Below are 21,474 nucleotides of genomic sequence, written 5' to 3'. Positions count from 1 at the left end.
AGGTTCATCCACCTCACTACAAATAACTCAATTTCATTTCTTTTTATGGCTCAGTAAAATTCCATTGTATATACGTGCCACATCTTCTTTTACCATGCATCTGTCAATGGACACTTAGGTTGCTTCCATGTCCTGGCTATTGTAAATAGAGCTGCAATGAACATTTTGGTACATCACACATTTTGAATTATGGTTTTCTCAGGGTATATGCCCAGTAGTGAGATTGCTGGGTCATGTGGTAGTTCTATTTTTAGATTTTTAAGGAAGCTCCATAATGTTCTCCATAGTGGCTCTATCAAATTACATTCCCACCAACAGTGCACTTTTCTCCGCACCCTCTCCAGCATTTATTGTCTGTAGATTTTTTGATGATGGCCATACTGACTGGTGTGAGGTGATACCTCATTGTAGTTTTGATTTGCATTTCTTTAATGATTAATTATGTTGAGCATCCTTTCATGTGTTTCGTGGCAATCTGTATATATTCTTTGGAGAAGTGTCTGTTTAGGTCTTCTGCCCATTTTTGGATTGGGTTGTTTGTGTTTTTGATATTGAGCTGCATGACCTGCTTGTAAATTTTGGAGATTCATGCTTTATCAGTTGCTTCATTTGCAAATATTTTCTCCCATTCTCAGGGTTGTCTTTTCATCTTCTTTATGGTTTCCTTTGCTGTGCAGAAGCTTTTAAGTTTCATTAGGTTCCATTTGTTTATTTTTGTTTTTATTTCCATTTCTCTAGGAGGTGGGTCAAAAAGGATCTTGCTATGATTTATGTCATAGAGTGTTCTGCCTATGTTTTCTGCTAAGACTGTCTGGCCTTACATTTAGGTATTTAATCCATTAGGAGTTTATTTTTGTGTATGGTGTTAGGGAGTGTTCTAATTTCATTCTTTTACATGTAGCTGTCCAGCTTTCCCAGCACCACTTATTGAAGAGGCTGTCTTTCCTCCATTGTATATTCTTGCATACTTTATCAAAAATAAGGTGACCATATGTGCATGGGTTTACCTCTGGGCTTTCTATACTGTTCCATTGATCTATATTTCTGTTATTGTGCCAGTACCAAACTGTCTTGGTTACTGTAGCTTTGTAGTCTAGTCTGAAATCTGAGAGCCTGATTCCTCCAGCTCCATTCTTCTTTCTCAAGATTGCTTTGGCTATTTGGGGTTTTTTGTGTTTCCATACAAATTGTGAAATTTTTTGTTCTAGTTCTGTGAAAAATGCCATTGGTAGTTTGATAGGGATTGCATTGAATCTGTAGATTGCTTTGGGTAGTAGAGTCATTTTCACAATGTTGATTCTTCCAAGAACATGGTATAGCTCTCCATCTATTTGTATCATCTTTAATTTCTTTCATCAGTGCCTTATAGTTTTCTGCATACAGGTCTTTTGTCTCCTTAGGTAGGTTTATTCCTAGGTATTTTGTTCTTTTTGTTGCAATGATAAATGGGAGTGTTTCCTTAATTTCTCTTTCAGATTTTTCATTATTAGTGTATAGGAATGCAAGAGATTTCTGTGCATTAATTTTGTAACCTACTACTTTACCAAATTCATTGATTAGCTGTAGTAGTTTTCTGGTGACATCTTTCGAATTCTCTATGTATAGTATCATGTCATCTGCAAACAGTGAGAGCTTTACTTCTTCTTTTCTGATTTTGGATTCCTTTTATTTCTTTTTCTTCTCTGATTGCTATAGCTAAAACTTCCAAAACTATGTTGAATAACAGTGGTGAGGGTGGACAACCTTGTCTTGTTCCTGATCTTAGAGGAAATGGTTTCAGTTATTCACCATTGATAACGATGTTGGCTGTGGGTTTGTCATATATGGCCTTTATTATGTTGAGGTAAGTTCCCTCTATGCCTACTTTCTGCAGGGCTTTTATCATAAATGGGGGTTTAATTTTGTTAAAACATTTTTCTGCATCTATTGAGATTTTGGTCGGAAAAGATACGTGATACAATTTCAATTTTCTTAAATTTACCAAGACTTGATTTGTGACCCAAGACATGATCTATCCTGGAGAATGTTCCATGAGCACTTGAGAAGAAATTGTATTCTGTTGTTTTTGGATGGAATATCCTATAAATATCAATTAGATCCATCCTGTTTAATGTATCATTTAAAGTTTGTGTTTCCTTATTTATTTTCATTTTAGTTGATCTGTCCATTGGTGAAAGTGGGGTGTTAAAGTCCCCTACTATGATTGTGTTACTGTCAATTTTCCCTTTTATGGCTGTTAGCATTTGTCTTATGTATTGAGGTGCTCCTATGTTGGGTGCATAAATATTTACCAGTGTTATATCTTCTTCTTGGATTGATCCCTTGATCATTAGGTAGTGTCCTTCTTTGTCTCTTGTAGTAGTCTTTATTTTAAAGTCTATTTTGTCTGATATGAGAATTGCTACTCCAGCTTTCTTTTGATTTCCATTTGCTTGGAATATCTTCTTCCATCCCCTCAGTTTCAGTCTGTATGTGTCCCTAAGTCTGAAGTGCGTCTCCTGCAGACAGCATACATACGGGTCTTGTTTTTGTATCCATGCAGCCAGTCTATGTCTATTGGTGGGAGCATTTAATCCATTTACATTTAATGTAGTTACCAATATGTATGTTCCTATTACCATTTTCGTAATTGTTTTGGGTTTGTTATTGTAGATCTTTTCCTTCTCTTGTGTTTCTTGCCTAGAGAAGTTCCTTTAGCATTTGTTGTAAAGCTGGTTTGGTGGTGCAGAATTCTATTAGCTCTTGCTTTTCTGTAAGTTTTTTAACTTGTCTGTCGAATCTGAATGAGATCCTTGCTGGGTAGTGTAATCTTGGTTGTAAGTTCTTCCCTTTCATCACTTTAAATATGTCTTGCCACTCCCTTCTGGCTTGCAGACTTTCTGCTGAAAAATCAACCATGAACCTTATGGGGATACCCTTGTATGTTATTTGTTGTATTTCCCTTGATGCTTTTAATATTTTTTCTTTGTATTTAATTTTTGATAGTTTGATTAATATGTGTCTTGGCATGTTTCTCCTTGGATTTATCATGTATGGGACTCTCTGTGCTTCCTGCACTTGGCTGACTATTTCCTTTCCCACATTAGGGAAGTTTTCAACAATAATCTCTTTAAATATTTTCTCAGTCCCTTTCTTTTTCTATTCTTCTTCTGGGACCCCTATAATTGGAACGTTGGTGCATTTAATGTTGTCCCAGAGGCCTCTGAGGCTGTCTTCAATTCTTTTCATTCTGTTTTTTCTTTATTCTGCTCTGCAGTAATTATTTCCACTATTGTATCGTCCAGGTCACTTATCTGTTCTTCTGCCTCAGTTATTCTCCTATTGTTTCCTTCTAGAGAAACTTTAATTTCATTTATTGTGTTTTTCATCATTGTTTGTTTGCTCTTTAGTTCTTCTAGGTCCTTGTGAAACGTTTCTTGTATTTTCTGCATTCTATTTCCAAGATTTTGGATCCTCTTTACTATCATTACTCTCAAATCTTTTTCAGGTAGACTGCCTATTTCCTCTTCATTTGTTTGGTCTGGTGGGTGTTTACCTTGCTCCTTTTCTGCTGTGTGTTTCTCTGTCTTCTCATGTGCTTAACTTACTGTGTTTGGGGTCCCCTTATTGCAGGCTGCAGGTTTGTAGTTCCCATTGTTTTTGGTGTCTGCCCCCAGTGGCTAAGGTTGGTTCAGTGGGTTGTGTAGGCTTCCTGGGGAAGGGGACTAGTGCCTGTGTTCTGGTGGATGAGGCTGTATCTTAACTTTCTGGTAGGCAGGACCATGTCTGGTGGTGTGTCTTGGGGTGTTTGTGACCTTATTATGATTTTAGGCAACCTCTCTGCTAATAGGTGGTTTTGTGTTCCTGTCTTGCTAGTTGTTTGGCATAAGGTGTCCAGCACTGTAGCTTTCTGGTTGTTGAGTGGAGCTGGGTCTTAGCATTGAGATGGATATCTCTGGGAGAACTTTTGCCATTTGATATTACGTGGAGCTGGGAGGTCTCTGGTGGGCCAATGTCCTGAACTCAGCTGTCCCACCTCAAAGTCACAGGCCTGACACCCTGCCAGAGCACCAAGACCCTGTCAGCCACGTGGCTCAGAAGAAAAGGGGGAAATAAAGGAAGAGAGAAAGCAAAAAAGAAAGAAAGGAGGGAGGGAGGGAAGGGAAGGGAAGGGAAGGGAGGGGAAGGGAAGGGAAATGAAGGAAGAAAAGGAGGAGAAACGGGAGAATGAAAGGGAGAAAGAAAGGGAGAAAGAAAGAAAGAAGAGAGAAACCAAACCAAAAACACATCCACCAATGATAACAAGCACTAAAAAGAATAGTAAAAACAAAATAAAGATAAAAGAAAAAGCTGACAGGCAGAACCCTAGGACAAATGGTAAAAGCAAAGCTATACAGACAAAATCATACAAAGAAGCATACATATACACAGTTACAGAGAAAAAATTTAAATATATATATATATCTACATTTTAAAAAAATAAATTAATTAAAAAAAGGAAGAGAGCAACAAAATCACTAAACAAATCTACCAATGATAATAAACTCTAAATACAAAACTAAGATAAACATAAAACCAGGAACCAGTCAGTCGCATACAGCAAACCCCAAGTCTACAGTTGCTCCCAAAGTCCACCACCTCAATTTTGGGATGGTTCATTGTCTATTCAGGTATTCCACAGATGCAAGGTACATCAAGTTGATTGTGGAGATTTAATCCACTGCTCCTGAGGCTGCTGGGAGAAATTTCCCTTTCTCTTCTTTGTTCGCACAGCTCCTGGGGTTCAGCTTTGTACTGACCCTGCCTCTGTGTATAGGTCGACTGAGGGCATCTGTTCCCACCCAGACAGGATGGGGTTAAAGGAGCAGCTGATTAGGGAGCTCTGGCTTGCTCAGGCTGGGGGGAAGGAGGGGTACAGTATGCGGGGAAATCCTGTGGTGACAGAGGCTGGCGTGATATTGAAACAGCCTGAAGTGCACCGTGTGTTCTCCCGGGGAAGTTATCCCTGGTTCACGGGACCCTGGCAGTGGTGGGCTGCACAGGCTCCCAAGACAGGAGGTGTGGATAGTGACCTGTGCTTGCACACAGGCTTCTTGGTGGCTGCAGCAGCAGCCTTAGCGTTTCATGCCCATCTCTGGGGTCTGTGCTGATAGCCGCAGCTCGTGCCCTTCTCTGGAGCTCATTTAGGTGGCGCTCTGAGTCCCCTGTCCTCGCGCACCCTGAAACAATGGTCTCTTGCCTCTTAGGCAGGTGCAGACTTTTTCCCGGACTCCCTCCTGGCTAGCTGTGGTGCACTAGCCCCCTTTAGGCTGTGTTCATGCAGGCAACCCCAGTCCTCTCCCTGGGATCTGACCTCCAAAGCTGGAACTCCCAGCCCCCAGCTGTCCTGGCAAGTGAGCAGACAAGCCTCTCTGGCTGGTGAGTACTGGTTGGCAGCAATCCTCTGTGCGGTGATCTCTCCGCTTTGCCCTCTGCACCCCTGTTGCTGTGCTCTCCTCTGTGGCTCCAAAGTTCCCCCCCACCAACCACCCCCCGTCTCCACGAGTGAAGGGCCTTCCTAGTGTGTGGAAACTTTTCCTCCCTCACGGCTCCCTCCCCAAGGTGCAGGTCTCGTCCCCATTCTTTTGTCTCTGTTTTTTCTTTTTTCTTTTGCCCTACCCAGGTACGTGGGGAGTTTCTTGCCTTTTGGGAAGTCTGAGGTCTTCTGATAGCATTCAGTAGGTGTTCTGTAGGAGTTGTTCCACATGTAGATGTATTTCTGATGTATTTGTGGGGAGGAAGGTGATCTCCACGTCTTATTCCTCTGCCATCTTGAAGGTCTCCTGCCCATCCTCGTTTTCTTACAAAGGAAGACGTGATCCAATCCTTTCACCTTTGCTTCAGACTCCACCCACGGTCACCTTTTATGAGACTTTACTATTAATTATTCATTCTGCTTAATTTTCTATCTCTTCTTGTCTATTGATTCCTTCCCATAAATTTTAAAACATGCTAAAATATTGCACATCCAAACATCATCAATTCCATGTGCTACTGTTTCCCCCTTTCCTGAATACAATATCCTGAAGAAACTATCTACACTCACAGAATTCACATCCTCACTCCCATTTATTCATTAAACCACATTCATCTGTTTAACAGTCTCTGCTTCACTAGTCTCCTCGAATACACTAAAGACCTACTTGTTAAAGTTAATGGATACTTACCAACCTTTGTTTTAATTGAACTTATTTTAACTTTTATACTGTTTACCACTTCTTAAAATATTCTCTAAACTTCTATGAAAGCACATTGATCTCATTTTTTTTCATACTTCTACTCTTTCCCAGTCTTCTATGCAGGCTCTTTGTTCTTTAAAGTTCTCTTTCTTTTATTATCGATGTCCTCAGGAATCTGTTAAGGAGCTTTTATCTTCTCTTTCATGGATTCAGATTCTACTATTTAAGAAAGTCCTTCAATTTTATCTTGAGTTGCAGTGACCAACAGCTTACTCAAAATTTCTATTTGCATGTTGGGTATGTACTCCAAACCCAACACAGCTGAAGCTGAAGTCATTGTCTTCCTCACTTCAACAACCTGTTTGTCTCCCAGTGAATCACATTCTTGTCCTTCAATCTTCACACTCCTTCACTAGAGCCTTGATTTCCCAACGTGCTCTTTTTCGCATTTCAGCCACCCTTGTTCAGAACCACTATAATCTCTCATGTGGATGACTACTATAATCTGTTAACTATTTTTTCATCTTCTAGCTGGCCTCCACTCTTATCTTCTCCCTAGCCAGAAGGTTATTTCTGAAATGCATATTCAACCATTTCATACCTTGACTTAAAAATGTTCCTGGGACTACTTATTTGAATTTGAACTAAGTCCAAACTCATAACATCCTTCATGTCATAGCTAAATACTGAATCATAAAAACTCATTTTAAGCATTTTGATGACTTTATAAATTCTCATAGATCCTCCCTTAATCTTTTGATAGTCAAATTCTTTTTTTATCTTGTTAAACAAATTTTGTTGAAAAAAAATGCCATAAAGACCTAAGAATTAAACTATTGGTTTTGTTTTTTAAATACTTTTAATAATTAGTCATAATTTCAATAATAAGCAATATAAAAAGTGTGTAATGCAATAAGCTTCTTTTTATAATTTTAGTTTTATTTTTCTCAGTAAAATTCCAACTAATGCAACTTCTTTCACTTCTTACTGTTGTGGGGAAATCTCTTCCCCCCTTGCTTTACATTTCTGGATAGAAGGAGCTACAAGATAGGATAATCATGGAATCTTGGCCTACCCCATCCCTACGAAATGACTTACCTGTTTCCCCCTTTTCTTTGAGTTATAAGCTTTATATCCTCAGGAAACAAATATTCTCTACTCCTTTGTGTAGTAGATTTTATAGGGTCAAGTACCCATGGGGAACACATGTGGTTGTCCAGCCAGGACTGTGACTGTATGGGCTAGTCTAGTTAATTCAAGGTGATATATTAGCAAGTCCACTTTCTAATGGACCTAAGCTGATATTCACCTGTTTTTTTTAATTGCTACCTGCTTGCACAGTTTCTCTGAGCACAACTGAGTAGGAAAATAGAATGTTATTTATTAACTTCCTGAAACATTAATATTTACTCAGAAATTTTGGTCTCCATTATAAGCAAATTCACTCCTTTCAGTACTAAATAGCATTACAAGATTAGTTTCTCTTCTAACTAATCTGTGAATCACCATTCAATCCATACTCAATCCATATCTATGCCTCTTTTCCCTTAGGTACTCTTGTTTAAAGAAAAAAAAAATAGTTGACAATAGTAGCAACCTATTGTTGCACTTATGCAAATTATGATTCTAAATAATTTACATGCATTTCCTTATATAAAACTCACAACATTCCTGTGAAATAAATATAAATTCCCCCATTTTACTGAGACTCTTAATGTCTAAACAATTTGCCCAAAGTCACACAGTGGTGGAGTTGACATTTTAACCCAGGTCTAAATGGTTTCACAGTATAAGTTATATTATACTATTTTCCTAGTATGAGAATTTCTATATATTCCCTCCATATCACTCAAGTTTTAGCCATCTTGAAGTTCACAGACATTTGAGTATCTTTTCAGATAATTCCCAACATGTGTATTCAGTAGCTCCATAAATATTTTTGACCATGTGATATATACTAGACACTAAAAATAAAAAGGTAAATAAAGGGAGTAAGTGTATTGGTAGGATGGGAGCATTTGGAGAAGCAAAATAAATACACATCCACAATTCCTTGTCCACAATTATGAAACCTCCAAACCTCTGAAACCTGAAAATTATTTCGCAAATTGTCCAATTTGGGGACTTCCCTAGTGGCGCAGTGGTTAAGAATCCGCCTGCCAATGCAGAGGACACAGGTTCGATCCCTGGTCAGGGAAGATCCCACATGCCACAGAGCAACTAAGCCTGTGCGTCACAACTACTGAGTCTGCACTCTAGAGCCCACACGCCACAATTACTGAAACTTGCACACCCCAGAGCCCGTGCACCACAATCACTGAGGCCACGTGCTGCAACTACTGAAGTCCATGGGCCTAGAGCCCAAGCTCTGCAACAAGAGAAGCCACCGCAATGAGAAGCCCACACACTGCCGTGAAGAGTAGCCCCTCCCCCCCCCCCCCCCACTGCAACTAGAAAAAGCCTGTGTGCAGCAAGGAAGACCCAAAGCAGCCAAAAATAAATTAAAATTTTTAAAAATTGTCCAATTTGGCACTAACACCTTACCTAAATTGGCATTAAGTTGCTTACGGTCTTCAGTGATCCCACTCAGTGTGACTGATCCATACATTTCATAACATATATATTAATGTGTTTGTTTACTAGATGTTATCCCAGATAATGTATACCATACTACCTTTCTAATATCCAAAAGAAAATAATTTTGAAACCATCATGTCCTAAGTGTTGGGGATAAAAGATTATAGGCCAATAAATTATTACTAGTGCTATGGTAGTGGGTGTGCTTTAAAGGCCCTTAGGGACAGAGGAGGCAGAGAGAGCTTCCGGGAAGAGGTACTACTGGATCTAGTTTTTGAAGCATGAATACAAATTTGCCAGGCACCCAGACAGGAGGAAAAAATGCCCTGGAACTATTTGAAACAGCCCGAACAAAAATCATGAGAGAGTAACGTGTGGTCAAGAGAAGGAGAATAGGTAGGAGAGTGGCAGAAGAATGAAGTTGGGTCAATAGCCAGGGGTCAAATCACAAAGACACTGTGGAATGCCATTCAAAGTTTAGATTTGACCTGATTGGGTAATTTGGAAGAATGTTAGACTAAAAGAGGTAAAATGACCATTTACTAAGTTTACAGAATATGACTTGATTCCCGCTACTCTGGTACAGTTGATAGTACAACCTTTCACTTTCAAAAGTGACTTGGTTTGGATGAAGTATTTTATGAACCACATTAGTGAGAAGGGAGGTGTGATATTGTGCATATATATTTAGTCTTCAACCACAGTTCCTGGCTCACAGCTCCCAAAACGCTTAGAATTTCCTTAGTGATGAGAGCCATGTCTTGTTAGGTTAATGAGGTGACTTTTGGACCCCACCTAAGGATGAGGGCTGTTTTCCAGAAGAATCAACCATGTGATTAGAGGGTTGGAACTTTCAGTCCCACCCCTGCTGATCTCCTGAGAAGGGAAAGGGGCTGGAGGTTGAATCAGTCACCAGTGGCCAATTATTTACTCAATCATGCCAATGTAATGAAGCCTCTACAAAAACCCAACAGGATGGGGTTTGAGAGCTTCTGGGTTGTACATGCAGAAATTTGAGAATATTGTGCTCTGAGCTTCCATGTCCTTTCCCCATACTTTGCCCTATGATCTCTTCCATCTGGCTATTTCTGAGTTATATCCTTTTATAATAAACTGGTAATCCTTTTATAATATATCCTTATATCTTTTTATAGTAAACTGGTAAAGAAATGAGTTTCCTGAGTTCTGTAAGCTGCTCTGGCAAATTAATCAAACCCAAGGAGGGGGTCGTGGGAACCTCCAATCTTTTGCCGGTTGGTCAGAAAACCACAGGTAACAACTTGGATTTGCTACTGGCATCGGAAGGGAGGGGGGCAGTTATGTAGGACTGAACCCTTAACCTGTGGAATCTAATGCTACCTCTGGTAGGCAGGTGTCAGAATTGAGTTGAACTGTAAGAACACCCAGTTGGTATCCAGAAAATTGTTGGTGGTATGGGAATTCCCCCCCCCCGACACACACAAGTTGAAATTGGGTCAAAAAACCTAAAAACAGGGGGCATTTTCAGTTATAGACTGAAAAGTATTTCCATCCTTTCCTCTATCCCACATTGTCCTGCAGTTTCCTTATATCTTGGCTTTGGCTCCAACTCAGTAGAAGTTAGCCACTGAAGAAGTTAATTGAGTTAAAATATCCAGAAATATATAATGTAAGTGGAGCTGAAAATACATGAAGATTATGAAGCCATCATTGGCTTCCTCCATTTTAAAACTGTAGTTAATAATCAGGAAGCACATTCATTTTATAATTTTTCTCTTTCTCTCAAGGTATGGTGCTAACAAATAATTTTAAAATGTAAAAATAAACTACAAAATATGAAATATGATCACACATTCCTCACCAATGGAATATAAATGGAAAATATATTCAATGTAGCTTTAGCTAGCAATTGAAAAATAAAGGAAAATATTAGTGTCTATGTATCATAGCATGTCAAAATTAATTTTTATTCTTATAATTAAGTAGCAATAAAAACTTGGAATTATTTCAATTTCTTAATGTATTTCCATCAGCTACAAATTGAGAGTTTAACCAGAACCATTTTATCTCACTAATCAGAGAAATAAACAACCTATCATTTCCCCATCAGGTCAGTGAAAATTAAAATACAACAATATTTCTCTGAAATTGTAGGAACTGGTAAACTTATATGATGTTTTTTGTTAGTCAGTCTGGGGTTCTTTCTGGAAATATCTAGTAAAGCTAAATATGTGCATAACATGTGACCCTGTGGTTCTATTTCTAGATATTTACTTTAGATAAATATTCACAAATATGCACAGGGACAAGAGTACAAGGATGCTCATTGTAGTTATGTTGTAATAGCAAACAGTGGGCATAATCCAAATATCCATCATGATGAAGTATTATGGAATGCTGTGACATGAAGTTAGACCTCAAGTATTGTTGAATAAAAAAAAAGGAAATTGAATAAAGAAATATGCAGTAGCCATTTATATTAAAAATTGTATTAAATAGTTCTATATTTTATAGTTACTTAAGAGATATTTTTGTTTATTAGTGCTTGGGCTGGACAGACGCAAACCAAACTGGGGTTATTGGTTGCTTTGGAGGAGAGGTGGGACCTCCTGGATTTACAATGGTGGTTAAAGGAAATTGGATTTATTCTTTAGTTTGCTAGGGCTGCCATAATCAAGTACTACAGACTGGGTGGCTTAAACAACAGAACCTTATTCCTCAGAGTTTTGGAAGCTAGAAGTCTGAGATAAAGGTGTCAGGAGGGTTGATTTCTTCTGAGTCCTCTTCTCTTTGGCTTGTCAATGGCTGCCTTCTCCCTGGGTCTTCACATGGTCTTCCTTCTGTGACTGTCTTTGTCTTTATCTGCTCTTCTTATAAGGACACCAGTTATATTGGGTTAGGGCTCATCCATATGACCTCATTTTGCCTTAATTACTAATTTAAAAGTCTCTATCTCCAAATACGCATTCTGAGGTACTGGGGTTTAGAACTTTAACTTATGAATTTGAAAGGGATGGAGGGACAGACACAGTTAAGCCTGTAACATATTCCTAACATCTTTATTTAAAACAAAGAAACAAAAGAAATTGGTTTCATATTTGACACTGATGCTAAACAAAGTTGTAAAAGAAAAGTATAAGGTTATCTAAATCTAGAAAAATTTCCCCTCATGGGAAATCTATTTGGTCTTCCAAACTTTAAGAGTGCTATAACACCAGGTTGCTAACATTGATTATTTTAGGAAGGTGAAAATGGAAGTGGGTAGGGGAATATTCTTAACATTTTTAAATGGATTTTACTTTTTAAAACAGTTGTAGATGTGCAGAAAAATATGGGAAAATACTACAGAGTTCCCATATTCCCCACACCCAGTTTCTCCTATTATTAACAATTTACATCAATATGGTACATTTGTTACAATTGATGAACTAGTATTGATACACTGCTAACTAAAGTCCATACTTTATTCAGATTTCCTTAGTTTTTACCTAATGTCCTTTTTTTTTTTTTTTTTAACTCCAGGATTCCATCTAGGATACCACATTGCATTTAGTTGTAATGTCTCCTTAGTCTCTGGGTTATGACAGTTTCTCAGACTTCCTTTTTTTGGACAACATTGGCAGTTTTTTGTAGAATGTCCCTCTACTGGAATTTGTCTTCTATTTTTCTCATGATTAGATTCAGGTTGTTGGTTTGGGGAGGAAGACCACAAAGATAAAGTGCCATATTCATCACATCCTATCAAAGGTATTAACATGATTTGTCACTGTTGGTGTTCCCTTTGATCACCTGGGTGAAGTTAGTATTTTTCAGATTTCTTCTGTGTAAAGTTACATCGTTTTTGCCCCTTTCCATACAAGTACTCTTTAGGAAAAAGTCACTTTGTGCATCCCACAGTTAAGGAGTGGAGAGCTATGCTCCACTTCCTTGAGGGCAGAATATCCACATAAATTGTTTGGCGTGCTTTTGCATGAGAGATTTGTTTCTTCTCTGCCATTTGTTTATTTATACAATCATTAACTTTTTTTTACTATATCACTTTTAATTATTTTACATAATGAGCATATATTAATTTTGTAATTATTTTTATTTTTAAAAATTTATTTATTTATTTATTCTTGGCTGTATTGGGGTCTTCGTTGTTGTGTGTGGGCTTTCTCTAGTTGCGGCAAGAGGGGGCTACTCTTCATTGCAGTGCGCGGGCTTCTCATTGCGGTGGCTTCTTTTCTTGCAGAGCATGGGCTCTAGTAGCAAGAGCTTCAGTAGTTGTGGCACTCAGGCTCAGTAGTTGTGGCTCATGGGCTCTAGAGCACAATCTCAGTAGTTATAGCGCACAAGCTTAGTTGCTCCGTGGCGTGTGGGATCTTCCCAGACCAGGGCTTGAACCTGTGTCCCCTGTATTGCCAGGCAGATTCTTAACCACTGCACCACCAGGGAAGTCCCTGTAATTATTTTTAAATAAGAATATTTTAAAGATACTTAGATAAGAAATCATCAACCAATTTTGGACTTTAGAAATTAGGAGCATGAAAGCTTATTAGAAAGGACCTATGGAGTTTGAAAATACAAATAATTGTGTACCCATTCTCTATTAGTAATGTGTTATTCTCATTTACACCATAGAAAGCAGTTTATACAAATATTTAACATTACCTGCTTAGAGAGTAAGAAGGTTGCATCTTTAGATCAAAGATGAAGCAAACAGAAGCCTTTCTAGTTGTATACAGTTTCAGAGCATCTTAAGCTTCATGACTTCAAGGCAGGTTGCATGTAGCTAACCTTCATTTTGCAAACTCTTGGAACCTTTGTACTATACTTGGAAATAATATGTACATATCATGCTTTTCTTGTATACAATTGGAAACTTCCTGGGAAAGAAATTTTTGTCTCCTTTGAGAATTTCCAAACATAGTTATTAATATTTCCTCCTTACAAAGATACTTAAAAGTAAATTTTTGAAACTCTAAATCAGTAAACTATTAATAATAACCATAATATCAAATTATCCCACTGTTGCTGCCCTATTACATACACTATCAATGACTTAATATTTCTTTACATTGTAATTTTTTCCAGATATTTCAGTCAGCCTGTTAGCAGTTGTTGTCAGCTTTTGTGGCCTGGCCTTGTTGGTTGTTTCACTTTTTGTCTTCTGGAAGTTGTGCTGGCCTTGCTGGAAGAGCAAACCCGTGACTTCCAATGTCAGTACCCTTCCACAGAGCATGTCAAGTGCTCCCACTGAAGTTTTTGAGACTGAAGAGAAAAAAGAGGTTAAAGAAAATGGAGAACCAGCACTGAAAGCTATTGAGCCTGCAATAAAAATCAGCCACACTTCCCCTGATATCCCAACAGAAGTCCAAACTGCTTTAACAGAACATTTAATTAAACATGCACGTGTGCAAAGACAAACTACTGAGCCTACATCTTCATCCCGGTAAGGAAAGATCAAATATATAAAACTATTTGTGGTGTGTGTGTGTGTGTGTGTGTGTGTGTTGTATGTGATTTTCTAAGAGAGAAAAACTGAGGTGGGAAAGGAGAAAAGAAAAGACAAACAGGAGAAATGAGAAAGACACAGGAAACAGATAATAGAATAAGGAGGGAATTGGCAGGACAGACTAAATAAGGATGAAGAGAGAGAAATTAAGGACAAAGAAGCCAAACAGAGAGCAGTACCATGAAAGGGGCTTAGTGGAATTTGAGGTCTCATTAAAATCATCTAATTAGAGATTATTATTTATTGACTTTTTCCTTTGAAATATCATTGTTTGATCATTGCTATTTGCAGTCTTTCAATTTAGTTTAAAGCAACCAATAAATATCAAGAAAACAGCCATCTGCAATGCGTTTCATGAAATCATCCACAAGTTCACAGTCAAAACTGAGTAACAGAGACTAATGTTTAGTCTACAGTTGTTTAACACCTAACCCATAAACTGCTGGAAAATTTCATTGCTTATTTGAACTCACATAGACCAAACTCTTATACTGGTTAGAGTATGGTAAGTTCCACAAGAGCTTTGGTGAATATCATGAGCATAGCAAGGAGTGTACATGAAAGGAAGGAAGAGGGAGACCTCCTTAAGGAGATAAATTTTAAGTAAGTACATTTTAACTCAGCCTGGAAAAATCAGCAGAAATTTGCTTGAAGGAAAATAATTTGCTGTGGTGTGTATTGAATTGTGTTAACTGTAAAGGGAAAAAGATTCTTGTGAAAAGCCATTTTTTCTACTAAGTGTGGTCTTCAATCTTTAACACGAAAAACATGTTAGTAGCGGTGTTTCTCTGATTCCCAGAAGTAGCAACTAGTTTTACCCTAGGACAGGGTAAAAATCAATAGCAATGGGGGTGAGTGCTGTTTTCTGCTAATTGATTGACTTCCTAATCTTACCTTCCTACTTCTCTAAATCAAAGATGCATCCATGCTTTCTGATATGACATAGTTTTTGTGGGCTTGGAAATCTATCAAGTTGGAAAACTGCATGGGTCATGCTTGCTACTAGGATTGAAAGAATATTCAATATATCTTTTATAAAATAAAAAAGGATTGTATCTATAAATAAATTGTCTTCTTTCTGAAATAAATCCCTGAGGGATGAGTAAGAATAATTGTTACTTTGGGGATGAGAAACTTTGGGGTAAGGAGGATGGATGGAGGTGTTATACTTCTCTGAGCTATTTAAATTTTATAACCAAAGTATGCCTCATATTTAGTTATTATGTTGACAAGTTTTCCTGAGCACTGCATTTGGGTTCATTTTTATAATCCAGTATACATTCATTTAAATTTATTTATGGATATTTAACTATAAAATAATTACCCCATGTGCCACTTCTTTATATTTATAGGAAAAACTGCTTCAAAATTATCTCATGTGGTTGGTTACTTGATTGTCATTACTATCACATCTGCAAACTGTGGTCAACTATAATATTTAATAAAGCCTTAACATACCCAGAAATTTCAGGGTAAAAATGTTCAATTAACCTACAAAACATTTTTTTAAAATATTGATAATGGCTATGACAATATATCAACTTAGTATTCAGAATTATTCAACTCTTTTAGTTGATAAGTGCACCCTACATAAGGACACTCAATTAATGAAGACAAATTGAGGTAAGCTATGAAAATAGCTTGCCTTTCTTTGTGCAGATTTTTTTTTTTTGGAAACCTTAGAAAAATGAAGTACTATCTCCAAAATATTATCTGCTGAATGTAAACATAGAGCTTATCTGATTATCCCTAACTAGGGGAGAATGAAAGAATACATACTGAGAAAACATGTGTGAAGACTTGGTTTTGGATGCAGAATTGGTTTCTAGAAATAAAATGCAATAGGGAATGACAACAGGTCATTTTAGCCCCGGATTTCTCAGTTATTACATGAAATTGAAGAAATCAGAAAAAAAAAACTTTTTCTCTCAATCTTAAAAAACATAAAAATTGGATTGTACATGTACATCTCATATTTTCTTAAGAGAAAAAGTGGAATACAAATTCATAGTTCTGCTAGAACTTTGATATAATTTTATTGACCTCTTTGAATTGCCTTGTTTATGAGTGGCTGAAGAAGGAAGAAAAAAAGTATTGTTTTTGAGTGCCTGCAATTTAGTCACTATGCCAGGCATCCTTCCTGCTAATCCTCTGCCAGCCTGTATGAAGTAAGTATTATTAATTATCCCCATTACTTGTGAGTTAACTGAAGCCCAGAGAGATTTTAAAAATTGCCTAAAGCCATGCAGCTGGTGAAAGTTAGAATTCAGATTTATCCGGATTGATGGAACATGTTTTAAGAGTTAAAGCCAAGGGAATATGTTTTTTTGCAACCAAAGATGGTTAAAGTCTGCTGAGGACAGGTAGTTTGGAGGTTGGAGAATGAGGGCCTCTTCCTGCTCATTCTGCTCAGTTAGAAATGTGGAATTATATGTGGTTATCATGAATAACAAGAGTCATGATTTTAATCTGTTTGGCCTTGGGATGAATTCCTTGCAGAAAACTTGATTATTCCTAGTTCTCAAAACTCCTCATCTATATAATTACTTCATCATACTAAAAATTACCTTTATATAGAGAGGAAGGGGAAATTGCTGAGTTTATTATGCAGACAGAGAGATCCAGGGCACATCATTATAAATCAGATTATTCTGCTCAAATGTTAACTTTTCATTGAGGTCTAGCAAATCAGAACCCCTCCCGCCCCCCACCCCACCACTCACACACGCACACACAGTAAATTTAACTTTAATGCTTGGTTTCCTCACCTTATTAAGATATCCCAGCTCTAGTCTGGTGTTGGGACTCCCTTTTATTTGGCTCAGACAATAGATGACATATCCTCTCAAGTTTTATTTGTCACTATTCTTAAGCGACATCTTGATTAGTTAACAGCATTGCCGGAAACTGCCACATTTTCCAAGTTCTCATCTTCCTTTTCAAATACCTGGACATTTGGCCCCATCAACCTGCTGGCAGCCAAACAACCCAACAGACATCTGTGTATTTCTTATTATTAACATTATTCTCACATCTGTCTTGATTGACTGTTGATTAATCCAATAGCCTTACTCAGTAGATACAGTCAGCAGATATAACTTTTAGGTATAGTCAGTGTATTCTACATACTCTGTCCACTCTGCAAACTCTAGTGAACTGGAAAAAAATCCACAACATAATGCAGAGAGATAAGATACCAACTTCAATATAAGGAACTACAAGTGCAAACTGTGTGGTGGAGAATGTGGAATTAAGATAATTAGAAAAATCATTTTTAGCTGAGGCATGGAGAAGTCCCATTAAACTGAGGCCAAAGGAAACTAGGAATTCACATAAAGACAATTGGAAGAGGGTATGCATTCCAGATGGAAACATTTTATGTGAAAGGACACAGAACGGGAAATCTTATTATGAAAACAGCAGGTAAGTTACCTTGATCAGAAAATAGAGGTCAGTGGAGGAATAATGGAAGATAAAGTCAGCTGGAATTACAGTCTGAAAAGGCCTTGAGATCATGGCCAAAATTGTTCAAGGTCTGTCCTGTCAAAAATATTTGCAGCAAAAGAGTCCCCTGGATAAAGAGCTGTGTTTTAGGAAAATTAATTTGACAACAGTTTGTAGGACAGACTGTAGAAAAAGGCATCTACTTTGAAAGTAATATAGTAGTTCAGGCATGATAAAAATCTTATAACATTTTCAGTCCATACTGCCCCACACATATAGCTCTACACTGCTTTCTTAGACAGAAAACCTGCCAATTTTATTTCTGTACTGATCTTGATACCTAGACAAAGCACTGTAGGAACTCAGGGTATATTTGTTGAATTTAAAAAATCAGTAAATGAATTTGATGACTTCGTTTTATCTATCTAAATGGATCTTTCATGGTTGCCAGTTAGAAGAGTGCTTGGTCTTTTTATCATCCTCCTGTAGACCTCAACTCTCTGCCTCTGTGCTTTTGCTTATGCTACTTCCCTTGTCTAGAATGATAAACTCTTTTTTATCCACTATAAGATCTTTAAGGAAAATGCATCTTTTTCTGTCCAATTATAAGCTATTGTCCTTTAAAGCCATAGCTACAGTCTAGCAATTATTTATTGTCTTAATGTTGAGCTCTAGCTGTTTGCCAGATCTGAGATGTCAAGTTCTCAAAGAACAAGTCTGTATAACCTACTTTAATGTGCTCCTAATTTCCTCACTGGGTAGGTGCATAATAAGCATCAAGTGAATGATTTGGATTGACTGATTATCTCTCCACTTTGCTTTGCTCCTTTAAAGACAGCATGAGATGGTGAGATAAACAGTGCTAATATTAGGAGAAGGTTAATGATGGTATACTCCCAAGGATGAGTATAAGGACCAATTTTCTGTGCATTCATTAATAGTGTGAAATGAGGTGAATTGTAAGTGGCAAAATAATTTGTTGAGGATGAGAAATTATGTAGGTTAGCCACTGTTAGAGAGGATTCTAAGTACCTACCGAAAATAATTAGGAAACCTAGTGACAGATCCATTTGAACATGAACAAAAGCATGACATGGAAAGAAATCATTGACTCATATGTGCTGATGGATTTACAATTAGCTATGGTTGCTTAGAAAAGTAATTCTTAATATCATCACACATAAAGTCAGAAAGAACACTCATTGTAGATTGTTAAAAGAGAAACGAAGAATTACGTAAAAATATGTAATACTGGAGTGCATAGTTTTCTTTAAGAGATTTTTTAAAAAGTTAAATCCTTCTCAAAAGATAGCAAAAATTGCAATTTTCATTCCAAGATACTGTAAGGAGTGGAAGACAAGATGTTACACAAAGGAAGAATTTAAATGGTATTTAACCAGCTAGGATACCAAGAAGCAGTGCTTGGCCAGAACAATAGAGAACCTGAGATCTATCTCCTTGAAATAAAAGTTCATAAAACATGCTGTGCCGGTGCTTGAGGTGGTTAAATAATCTCCGCTATGAAACATATGTATTTGGTATATAAACTAACTTCTGAAATGGGGTGGCTCTTTGAACCAAGGTCAGAAATAAAACCTTATAAAATGTATTCAAACTTGGAGAGTTTGTTTTCTGGCACTGATAAATATTATCTCCTCTTTACAAGTACTAATTATAAATTGATTAGGCCCTTCTTCTTCATAGTACAAATAATTCTTGGGAAGTTGACTTTTATTAGTCACAAGAATCTTGTAGTAAATTATTTCATACAAACTCCAACAGACATTTCTTGAATCCCAGCATGTGTTTACTATGAAATTCATGAAAAGATTAATAATATTTAGTTCTGCTATTATAAAGACTACTAGTAGAAGGGTTGGGGAATGGAAGGCACATCTGAAACAGGTGATTTCAATACACTCTTTGCAGTATGCTCAAGGAGATGTGGAGGAACAGAAGGAGGGACCCAGGGTGGTAGGTGAACTCAGTTGCAGGATTACAACATTTTTCTTCAAATCCTAGCTGACCTCTCTAGGAGAGAGGCTCATGATAGCCAGCAACATACTTCCAAGTAAGGGAAGGCCTAAATGACAAATTGAGCATAGAAATTTAGAGCTAGAATACATAATTAAGGTCAAAAGCCCTTATAGGGACCTAGCAATACCAAACAGAATATTCTTGGATTTATTATTCTGACAAGTAGTTACTGTGAGTTTTTTTTTTAATTTAGGCTTCATTTTATATTACTTCTTTTCTTTAATATAAAATATTATGTTCTCAGAACTTTATTTGTAGATCAAAAACTACCAACCTAATTACTTCATACTCTATTCCTTTAAATATATGCTGGATCAAAAGCAATTGCTTATCATCTCTTGTTATGATTTGTAAACTTTTTTTTTAACATGGTGAAAGGCCAAGGGACAAGTATTTACAGAATAAGAACATTCATTTCCTTAATTACTATTAAAAACAAGTTTCCTGTAAATTCTTTGAACAGAATAAAGATAAGTTACTTAAATTAATTTTAAGCATTACATTGCATAATTGAGAAGAAAACCAGTTTTTTCTCCAAACAGCTTTTATTATGATTGGATTGTTAGTCATATGGCTAAATTCTTCCAGGAAAATTTTTAACTTATTTATTCAACAGTATTTATAGAACACTTGTTATGTGCCAGGCATTTTTCTAGACATTTGATACACATTAGGGAACAAAACTCAAAATTCCCTACCTGCATTCTTGTGGAGAGGAACCAAACAACATAACTAAGTCAGTTACATGATGTTTTAGAAGATAATAAATTCTGTAGAAAATAATAGTGTAAAATAAAGGGGTTGGTGGGTCTGAATGAGGAGATGGAAGGGTGGTCCATGCGGGTGTTTGGGGAGAACTTTCCTTGTGGAGGAGGCAACCACTGCAGACGTCCTGAAGGTGGAATCTGCCTTTTGTGTCCCAACCACAGCAAGGAAGCCAGTGTAGGTGTAGCAGAGAGAGCCAGGTGGAGAATGCTAGGAGAAAAATCAGAGAGGTAGTAGGACCCAAACCACTTTTGGCTTTTACTCTGAGTAACATGGGAAGCCACCAGAGAGTTTTTAATCAGAAGAGTGCCATGATCTAACTTGTTTTGAAAGGATTACTCTGTTGTTTTGAGTATAAACATTGAAGGAGGCAAAAGGATAGAAGCAGAAAGACCACTATGGAGGCTGTAATCCAGGCCAGAAGTGATGGTGGTTCAGACCAAGGAGATGGTAGTTAATGATGGATATATATATCTATATCCTGGCTGGATTCAGGATATACTTTGAAGATAGAACAAACAGACTATGACACATTAGCTTGGGCATATGAGTAAGAAAAGAGGAGTCAAGAATGACTGCATGTTTTGGCCTGAGCATCTGGAAAGATAAAATTGATAAACATGAGGCTGTGAATGGAGTGAGTTTGAGAGCCAAAAACAGGAGATATGGAACTGTTGTGTTTAAGGATGTTGTTAGAAATCTTAGTGGAAAAATTGAGTAGGCAACCAGATAATAACTCTGAAATTCTGGAGAGAATCTGTGAAACATATGTAAACTTGGAGTCCACATAGAGATGGTGTTCAAAGCCAGAAGATAATATCTTCAGAGAGGTGAGTGTAGATAAGAAAGAGAAAACCAGAGATGAATCCCAGAAGTACTCCAATATTAAGACATCAGGAACAGCATTGTAGACTGAGAAGTCAAGACTAGTAAAGTAGAAGGAAAACCAGGAGGGTATAATCTGAAAGCCAAGTGAAG

At 37.2% G+C, this 21,474-nt stretch overlaps 1 protein-coding gene across 1 annotated transcript in view; it reads left to right on the top strand.

Annotated features, from left to right (window-relative positions):
- Window positions 1-21,474, top strand: part of SYT10 (synaptotagmin 10) — a 74,675-nt gene that overhangs the window by 7,209 nt on the left and 45,992 nt on the right. The window contains exon 2 of the mRNA XM_059934542.1: window positions 13,830-14,187. Coding sequence (XP_059790525.1) covers window positions 13,830-14,187 — 358 coding nt within the window. The remainder of the gene's footprint in view (window positions 1-13,829; window positions 14,188-21,474) is intronic.

This window comes from Balaenoptera ricei, chromosome 10 (genome assembly GCF_028023285.1).
Source record: "Balaenoptera ricei isolate mBalRic1 chromosome 10, mBalRic1.hap2, whole genome shotgun sequence".
Lineage (NCBI taxonomy): Eukaryota > Metazoa > Chordata > Mammalia > Artiodactyla > Balaenopteridae > Balaenoptera > Balaenoptera ricei.
Note: the sequence above shows the minus strand (reverse complement) of the source record. Positions and strands in the feature narration are given on the sequence as shown.